The sequence below is a fragment of the Chelonia mydas genome, chromosome 4, assembly GCF_015237465.2.
Source record: "Chelonia mydas isolate rCheMyd1 chromosome 4, rCheMyd1.pri.v2, whole genome shotgun sequence".
NCBI lineage: Eukaryota > Metazoa > Chordata > Testudines > Cheloniidae > Chelonia > Chelonia mydas.
The window spans coordinates 13,119,497-13,129,627 of NC_057852.1; the positions used below are offsets into that span (position 1 = coordinate 13,119,497).

The following is a 10,131-nucleotide window of genomic DNA, read 5'->3' on the forward strand; positions in this document are numbered from 1 at the left end:
TTTTTTTAACGTTTTACTCTTGTTTTTCATGTCATTAATTTTTTTACCCGACATTAATTTAAGGTCTGTTATCATAGGCTGTGACATGACAGGTACATTTGCTTCAATTTCCTCTTTCAGAGTCCCCAATAAATCCACTTCAGGCTCACTTGATTAAATAATACCCCTGCTGGGGCCAGTTTATTACCAAAACACAGTTCATTGATTCCTCAACAAAAATCCCAAGAGCAGTCCATTTCCCATATCCCCCATACCTGGTCCTTTCAACCCCGCTCTCCCCAGCAAGTGTCCCGCCCGTCTCTCTGCTGGAAGTCCTTCCATAGCACAGTCCGGTGTCTTCCTCTTCCGCCACACCTAGGCTCCCTCCCTCTTCTGCCTGGATGGCTAGCCCAGCCCTTCCAGCTGGAGCTCAACCCCGCTCTTCCCAGCAGGAACCCCCACAGCCCCTCTGCTGGGAGATCATCTTTACCAGGGCAGTGTCCCTCACTCTCCCGTGTCCTCTCACTGTTCCCCGGGTCCAGCTCTCCAACCTGGAGACATCAGTGGGTAATCCCCTCTGGTGCTCCCCTTGCCTTTCAGTCCTCTCCAGCCCTGGTACTCTGGATTGGGGAGGTCAGCTGATAAACCCCTCTTGCTGATTTCCTTCCTTCAGGCATCTTCCCCCAGGAAACACCTTCTGGCTCTGGCAACTGTCAGCTTTCCCTTCTCCTGACCTCACTCGGCAGCTCTGATTCACCCTGTCTCTCTCTCACTGGGTGTCTCCAACTCACCAGGTCTTGCTCTCATCCTGGTCTCTTTTGTCCAGCTGCCCTGATCTGTTATAGTCCCAGGTGCTGCCCTGCCCTTTTAATTGGCCATATTGGGAGCCCCTGCTCTGGCCCACGGGCTCTGGACCTATTTCATTCCCCGGGGCCAGCCACACTGTGACAATCTTTACATACAACAAGGTTAAAACCATAGTCTTTGGCCCTACTGAGCTAAGCTACTACACTTCAACCTCCCTGGTCACTCAGTTTCAGACCTAAAAGTCGCAATTCTCCAACAACAAAAACTTCAAAAACAGACTCCAATGAGAAACTGTAGAATTGGAATTAATTTGCAAACTGGACACCATTAAATTAGGCTTGAATAAAGACTGGGAGTGGATGGGTCATTAAACAAAGTAAAAACTATTTCCCCATGCTAATTTTCCCCCTACTGTTACTCACACCTTCTTGTCAACTGTTTGAAATGGGCCATCCTGATTATCACTACAAAAGTTTTTTTTAACCTGCTGATAATAGCCCACCTTAATTGATTGGTCTCGTTACAATTGGTATGGCAACACCCATTTTTTCATGTTCTGTGTATAGATATCTTCCTACTGTATTTTCCACTGCATGCATCTGATGAAGTGGGGTTTAGCCCACGAAAGCTTATGCTCAAATAAATTTGTTAGTCTCTAAGGGCAGGTCTTAACTACCCACCGGATAGTGGGTAGTGATCGATCTATCAGGGATTGATTTATCACATCTTATCTAGACGTGATAAATCGATCCCCAAACGCGTTCCCCGTCGACTCCAGAGCTCCAGCTCACAAGAGGCAGAAGCGGAGTCGATGGGGGAACAGCAGCGATCGATTCGCCACCATCCTCATGGCCAGGTAAGTAGACCTAAGATACGTTGACTTCAGCTACTCTATTCACGTAGCTGAAGTTGCGTATCTTAGGTACCCCCCGCTTCCCCCGTGTAGACCAGGGCTAAGGTGTCACAAGTACCCCTCGTTCTTTTTGCTGATACAGACTAACACGGCTACCCCTCTGAAACCTGAGCCAAATTCAGCACTCATATCTGCTGGGAAAATGCAGACTAGCTTCATTAAAATCAGTGGAATGACCCCCAGAGTTAGTGATATAACTGAGATCAGAATTTTGGCCTATTGTTTTTAGTGCTAAGAAATAAAAACTATAACATAGGATTTTGCAGTAGAAATGCTGTCATAGGTATAACTGTAGTAGCTCAGAATATCTTCATAATATTCTCACTAATTCTCATTATATTCTTTCTTCCTTCCTTTATAAGAAGCTAGAAAAAAAACAAGAACCATGCATTGCATAAGTCTGTTCACAGAAATATGTCACACTGAAAAAAATTGGGACTATTTACTGCTGTTAAAATATGCATAAGTAGCTTTCAAGGAGCAGACAATTTCAAGCAAAGAAAGAATAATATACACATGTTGCATGACACGATGCATCATATTGTCCCGGATTGATTTTAAGCCAGTGTGTTTTCATCAAATGTCACATTTTGTTGTTGCTCTTGGTTTTTAGACATCCGTTTTCACTCCAGCCTTTGGATCAGAAACTAAAATAAGAATAAACAGTAACATGAAAACAGGAGAGGTGATTGAGCAACTACTGCAGAAATTTAAGGTAATTCTCTTTGTGTATGCGCGCACACAAAAATTGAATTCTGGAAAAGAACCAGAATATAGAAATGCCTTCTGTCGCCGACTGTATCAAAGGACAGAAATATTAAGGAGACTTGCCACAAACAGAAAGTGTAGCAAACGAAGTGTGCTATTGCCACTTTTAAGGATGAAGGTAGGTTTTATTTTCCTTAGGCTTCATATGTGTTTTGAGACTAGTGACAAGTGTTTGATGCGATCGTTACTCTAGTTTCCAGAGCAGGAGGAACTAGAGAATGACTTCATTAGAACTACATTTACGGGAAGGAAAGCTGCACTATATCTTCAGCTTTTCCTAGCGAATGACTTCATTATCACCACTTTTCCAGTAAGGAAAGCTAATCTATTGCTTAGTGCACATGCCCATGTCTCCCTCTAGTGACAGGCCCTCACAAACATGATTTTCTTATAATTCGTGGCAGTTCATTAGCCCACGCCAGTCAGGCTACAAAATGTATTTTGAAAACTCTTTTTTACTTAAATCTGGATATGTTTATCAGTCAAGGACAAACTGATTTGATTTAAATGTCACAATTCACTCTCTCCAGTAGCAAAAGAGGCTCAATTCTTGGTATAATTAATAGTGCCTCCTGAATCTGCCTTGTTACCATGGCAATCTACCACCCAGGAGTCACTTTATAAGGGTGTTGCTGTGGTAACCACTGTTTGGTGCAGTCATAGCAGGATTGTAGCAGTTAAACCCACGCTGCAGGGGGTTTGCACAGGGAAGGGATGGGGCTTACACCCTGTGCCTTCCCAGCCTCAGCCCCCACGGGGCAGGCCCCATGCATGAGGAGCCAACAGTAGCAACTCCAGCTGCCTGGTCTGCTTGCTGCTGTTTCCATATGAACAAGGTAAGCTTTTAATAGCTATTACATTGGGCGGGGTGGAAATAAATATTTTGTGATTTGTGCCTCACCTGCAAAAAAAAAAACGGTCACCAGGTTCCCCTGCTTACAGCAAAAGAAGTTTTCCTTCAGATCAAGTGGCAAGACCTGTGTTTCAGTGAGGAAGGTCCCATGTTCAAACCTCACTGATAAAACATGGCATCTGGCTGTATGCAGCCAAGGAACATTACAGGAGCAGAAAGGCTATTAAAAACAGGCTGCAATGATCTTTTATTCTAGCGTGATTAGAATAATCCTTCCTTTGGAAGTGATGAATTTGCCCTACTGTCTTCAGTCAAAACTCTCATACGTTTTCATAACTAACATGTACCACTAGCCCGATGCCCAGAGCTTCCCTTATACTTGAGTGTTACATAAAATATTGCCAAAAGAACAGTTCTAAATTATTGAAAATAATCGCCTATCTGCAGTTCTTGCCATTTCAGAATCACTTTATACTGGAGATAATTAATAACAACAACAATAATAGTGCCTAGCTTTTATATAGTGCGTTAGAGCTTTCTAATCTGACCTTACTGCTGTACAGCACCCTTAAATGAGAAGTCAGTGAAATGCAGTGGAACATGATGTGAAATAAAATGCTAAAAGGAGAATGTGGACTTTTATGAATAATACCCATAACTAATGGGACTACCGTTTCCGAAGACACCCAATAGAGACTAAATCATGAGTTAGATGTAAAAAGGACTGAGAATTTCGTAGTGTTGTTCAGGCAAATAGGTGGTAGTAAATCCAAATTCTCTACTGCGGTGTCTGTACAGCTGGTAAATCTGATTGTCACAAAAATATTTGTATGGAGTATTACAGTGTTTCCAGGGAAACAAGGGAGTAGTGATCCATTACTTTTTTGTGAGATGATCTACTGTGGTGATCCATTACTCTTCTGGAAAGTACAATCATAGTTATATTAATGACATGGTAGCTGGGGGCAAAGGGAAGGAAAATGGTACCTTAGTGTGAAACCTTATCCAAAGTCCAGATAGGGTGACGAGATGTCCCAGTTTTATAGGGACAGTCCCGATATTTGGGTTTTTTTTTAATATGGGCTCCAATTACCCCCCACCCCACCCCATCCCGATTTTTCACACTTGCTCTCTGGTCACCCTAAGTCCAGAATGTTTAAGGGGGCCACCCCTACTAATTTTTCTATCTACTGTCAGTACTGACAGCCCACTGTGAGTTAAGACCACAAATTTCAGGTGCATCCCTTATATCTGTTGACAGTTTAATGATGGGGAAATGTAGCATATGTGAACCCTGCCATTCAGTGCATTGAGTCAAGTTTGGTTTTTCTTTGTCAGATTGAAAACAGTCCACAAGAATTTGCACTTTATATCATCCACGCATCAGGAGGTAAATAAAACAGTTTGTTTCTCTGTGGCTCCACGGCTGATTAGACTTCCAATGGGCTTTGGAGGCTGCTCATATCGCACACAAAAGGGACAGGCATTGGGGTCTTACCTGTGCTCTGCCAATTGGGGATTGCGTTGGTCTAAAACCATTCGTGAAGACCTGGTGTAGTCTCTCAGTGGAAAACGGAACTTAATTTATTCATCATATACTTTGTATATCTAACGTGTGTCAAGTTAACTTTGTTATTTTAGGAAAAGCAAAAATAGGCTTAAGAACCTAATTTTAGATAAAATGCTGCTCTAATTTACAATCTGTGAAACCCCACTGAACACTTTGGAGTAGAGGGTACCAGTTAAGTTTGTTGGAGGAGGTTCTATTTGAAACCCATCGTATATCGCTCTCAAAGGGTGATAAAATACTTACATGAGGCAGCAATAGCCCAAATCCCTTTCACATGGTGGCTGTCTGTATATCAGGTCTACAATTTTTATTCCTGTCATATTTTACATTGGCTTTCAGAATAAGGAAGATAATCCTGACTCTCAGTTGTCCAGTTTATATTATTGGTTTGCAGAATTATTCACTGGGATTTTATTAAAGAGAAACTAAGGCTAAAATTTCCAAACCAGTGGGCCTGAAATTAGGCTCCTAAATCCATATTTCATCACCTAAATAGAAACTCCTGGTTTCTATTTAGATGCCTAAATATAAGTTTAGGGCCCTAATTTAGGTGCCTGGTTTGGAAATTTTGTCCTGAGATCCGTAGGACCATATGCTCCCATCGATCTGCATGTGGCACTCCCATTTATGTTAATGACATTTGTGTGTGTTAAATAAGAGCAGTGCATGTCCAAAGTATGAAAGTAGTATGTCTAAGCAAAGAATTGGCCATACTATTTGAGTTAGGTATTAGTTACTGCTGCTGTATGTTGTGCCACAAAATGAACATGCATATCAATTCATTTGTTTTCGTTCCCAGAAAAGAAAAGGCTCAAGAACACAGACACTCCGCTGCTGGAGAGACTTTTACAGGGTCCCTCAGAAAAGATTGCCCAATTTTTTCTCATGGACAAGAATGCAGAAGAAGTTACCAGTGATGTATGTGATCCTCCTCGTTCTGCATATTTCCCAATACTCTTCCCATTTAACACACCTCACTGATGTGTATTTCTTGTGGTCCCCACAATAGGTTGCTCAGTACCTTAAATTTCATGTTCCTCTTCTGGAATCTTTTCTGCACAAACTAGATGAAGAAGAAGAACGGGAGATTCAACAGACAATTGCAAAGTAAGTAGGAGTAAAGAAGGTAGGTTTGCTTTATTTGTTTGCAGTCTGAGAAAATACACTGCTTTCAAAGTCATTGGTAGGCGCTACAAGGTAGCACCTAGATACAGCGTGGTGCTATATTGTGGCTAGCTCTGCACAGGTGTACAAAAATAGACAGAGGGCGCAAGTAGCCTTTCTCATCCCTCTGGCACACCTGTCAAGTAGGAACCACAGTCTCACTGATTCCCATCCCAGTGTGCAAGACCTGTGGATGTCTTCCACTGACAGCCGCACTGGGCACACTGGCCAGCAGAGCGTGCACACTGCACCCTTTAAAGGATGTTGCAGGTCCCATTTGGAATGCACAGCCTCAGTGCTCCCAGAGGTATTCTTGCTAAATCCATCAGAATGCCTCCAGGGACTGCCACTGAGCAGGAGCACATCTGCATCACACCCATACCCAAACTCCGGGGCTGTGGCTGTAAATGCCAGGACAAATCCTGTAGTATTTGCATAGCACTTAGCAATGATTTGCTAATGAGAAGAAGGGAGGGTCAGTGGTGAGGGTGCTAGTTTGGCATTCAGGAGACCCAGGTTCAGTTCCCTACTCACCCACCCCCTCAGTTCTCCAGTTGTAAAAGGAGGATTGTAGTGCTCCCCTTTTGAGGATAAATGTATTAAAGCAGAGATACTTGGACTGAGGCTCGGGAGCTGCAAATGGCTCTTTAATGTGTCTCCTCTGGCTCTTTGCAGAATATGATATTAAAACACTGTGTGATTTAATTATTAACCAATAAGGATGCTTTTACTATGTTATTAACCAATTGTAGTTGATAAAAAAATAATACTTGGTCAGTCATTTTGCTGTGAGAATAATACATGTATATACATAAACTAAATATTACCCCGTTATACGGTTTAAATATGAATAGTACTATAGTAAATGAACCAACAAATTCACATGACTGTGGCTCTTTTGGGTACTGTTGATCACTAATTTGGCTCCTGAACCACTGAGATCTGAGCATCACTGTATTAACGGTTGTGATCAGAGACTGTAGTAACCCTGATCTGGATAGATCTATAACTCAACACCCCTTAAAAATGCTCTTCAGCTAGCTGACATGAACTTTCCTGATGCCAGCCAGGGACAGACCACAGTCATGGGCACTTTAGAAATGCAGATCAATAGCTAAGGCTAGGTCTACACTGGCAATTGAACGACAAAATGTTTGTCTTTCAGAGGTGTTTAAAACCTCCCTTTGCCAACGACAGGTGCCAGCGTGCACAGCGCTTTGTCGGCAGGAGCGCTCTCCTGCCGGCAACGCAAACGCTGCTCATAGGGGGTGAAAGTTTTTTGTCGGCAGGAGAGCCAGCAAACAGTGGCTACGCTGCGCAGTTTTTAGCGACACAGCTGTAGCGACACAGTCATGTCACCAAAAGCTGTGTGGTGTAGACAGAGACTAACGTGTAAAGGACTTGTCACTGAAGTCAACAGAGGTATGTCAGTTTAAACCAGCTGATGATCTGGCCAAAACAAACAGGACAGGGAATCTAGAAAAATTCAGGCCTTTTCTAACAACAAAGTTGCCATTTTCCATCAGAATTTTTTTCTGATGAAAAATTTCTGACCCATTCAAATATTTAACTGAACATTTGGGCTGAATTTCTGCATAGTTCAGTATGTTTTGAAATGATTGCACTCTCTCTCTCTTTACCGCAGATACGTTAGGGAGAAGGATATCATACGTCAGCACCTTGACAGTAAAACAGTAATAAAAACGGAGACTACCGTATAATGTCACAGCCTGTAGCTGATAAAACACTTCCTGTAAGCCAAAGGAGACTTAATTTTATATCCTTTATATCCTTGGAAATATTGAGAATGTGACATCTATAGCACATGGGCCTGTCAAGTGGGGTGGGGTGTGTTGCTGGTGACTGTGCATCTGGGATTGAAAAGAAACTCCACTGCAATCTGAATGGGAATTAAGAAGAGCTGATAAAAACCATATTGTTCTCTAGCATGGGTACTGCACATTCTGAAAACTCATGTAACTAGAAACTTCAGAAAGGAGAAAAGCCAATTAAAAGGCCACAACTTTGAAACCTGTCCACTTGCACCCCACTAGCCAGAGCATTGTGAAGATAGATAAATATCGTAATCCCCCAGATGGAGTAAGAATCGTACAGAAAATAGTCATCAGCTGTCTTTGTTTGAGAGAGATTGTTTAGTCTGAGTCTGGGGGTGCTCATTAATGGATCTAGGGCCAAATTTACAAAGGTATTTAGGCACGTAAGCAGGTGAGGTAGCTAAATCCCATTGAAAGTCAACGGAAGGTAGGCGCCTAAGTCCCTTACCTTTGTAAATCAGACCTTTAGTGTTTTAGCTTGAATAATAAGATCTGAAAAAGACTCTTCCCCTCATGCTTTGTATTTAATCAATTGATTAAAAATAAGAGATTAATTTTTCACTTGAAACTCCTTTTTAAGTCACTGTGTAATGAGCTCTCTCTAAACATTGTTACAATTGATCAGTTTCTTCAAGACCCCCACTTGGCTAAGAAACAGATTACTTTCCTATTTCCTTATTCCTTCTTCTTGTTTAGAGGCTATGGGGGGCTCTGTTCAGCAGGCAAAAATATGTGCAGGCAGTACGATCCCAGTGAGTACTGCTGGGGCAGACTAGCATAATTCAACCATGTCCCTGAGGATGCAGGGCTCAGGCATTGTGGGGCCACAGCGCAGAGTCTGTATCAGTCTCTTCCTTAATATCATTCACTTGGATCACGCATCCCAAGCATTTTGCTAAGGCCAAACTTGCCAAGTTGTAAATAAAGCCCATATAATTCATATGAATAACTCACTGCCCGCTGTTATCATGCTGTGTTTGCCTTTTGTCTTGTGGGTTCTATGTCCCATGCTGAGCTGTCATGTACTTATACAGGATAAATTATACAGGACAAACACTGAGGGGTTGCTTTACCATAATGCACAATATGCTGCTGGAGAACATAGTGGAATAAATTACACAAATACAAATAACAACTTTATTCTTGCCTGAGATATTGTAACTTGGACGGTGCGTCAAAAACGAAAAGCACCTGTGTTAGTGGGAATTATTATTTGTTATCAGCAACTAGTTTATTTTAATGTACAGCTTCTTGTAACTCTGTCTGTGCACTTTTTATTAAGGAGCTTATTTTTTGGCTAAAACCATTCAGCAGTCAAGAATACTTAGTATTAAATATCTCAAAGCTAGAACTGTCAATTCCTTAAGCCAATAAATGCAGCTGCAGTATTTGAAAAGTTTCATTGCCAAGCCTTAAAAAATGGGAAATTTGAGCCAAAAGGTTTAGGCTTGTAAAGGGTAGGCCACATTTCAATAAACTCTGGACCAGTTTATGGTTTTGGGTCAAAACCAAGTAAATTAAATGATTGTGTGGTTTCCACCCAAAACCAAGCACAAGTTACAGTTTTAGCTGAGTTTCGCATTGCGTTTTCAGTTCGCTTGAAGATGTAGTGTAACCTTTGGCACTGGGTAGATGGCACTACAAGGTATTAGTTATTATTATATTAATGTAACTGGAGTACAAGCCTTCTGACTGATTAGAAATTATACAATTTATTTTATTGTTTTAATCTTAATACAAAAAGGTATTTTCTGTAACTCTGGTCTCTCTCAATGGTTTGCAATGTATCCAGTGCATTATATGTTTGAAAAAATTCTAATGAGTTTTATGTAGAATGGCCTATGGAATTCAGCCTAGTAACTGTTGAGTAGTTATTTATGAATACAGAGTATGAAAATGTTGACATATTAAAATATGAATAACTCAATGATCTTGCTGAGATGTAAAAGCTCATCAATGTACAGGTCATATGGAAAATGGCTGGGAACATATCAGGTCTGGTCCCGCAACACCTACATGCACACAGTTCTTAATTTAGCAAAGCACTTTAGCATTTGCTTAACTTTAAGTAAGTGCTTAAATCCATTGGCTTTCATTGTTTAACCAAATCAGGCCTAAGTAGAGGGGAGTTTTGCATGTACATAAAAGCTGCAAAATTGGTCCCACTGGAATGTAAGTGGCTAGATTTACGGTACTTTAAATCTAATAGGTCTGTTTTCGGATAAAATAATCCCATTCCAGT

General features: G+C 41.4%; 1 protein-coding gene across 7 annotated transcripts in view; it reads left to right on the forward strand.

Annotated features, from left to right (window-relative positions):
• RASSF6 (Ras association domain family member 6) overlaps positions 1 to 9,819 on the forward strand; it is a 45,528-nt gene extending 35,709 nt beyond the window's left edge. For 6 of the 7 annotated variants that reach the window (XM_043545450.1, XM_043545448.1, XM_027827836.3 and 3 more), the window contains 5 exons: positions 2,313 to 2,414; positions 4,659 to 4,710; positions 5,690 to 5,808; positions 5,900 to 5,997; positions 7,700 to 9,819. In XM_043545450.1, the coding sequence (XP_043401385.1) occupies positions 2,313 to 2,414; positions 4,659 to 4,710; positions 5,690 to 5,808; positions 5,900 to 5,997; positions 7,700 to 7,775 (447 nt within the window). In that variant the 3' untranslated portion in view covers positions 7,776 to 9,819. The remainder of the gene's footprint in view (positions 1 to 2,312; positions 2,415 to 4,658; positions 4,711 to 5,689; positions 5,809 to 5,899; positions 5,998 to 7,699) is intronic. The other variant, XM_043545452.1, reaches the window with a different exon arrangement.
• The last annotated feature ends 312 nt before the right edge of the window (positions 9,820 to 10,131 follow it).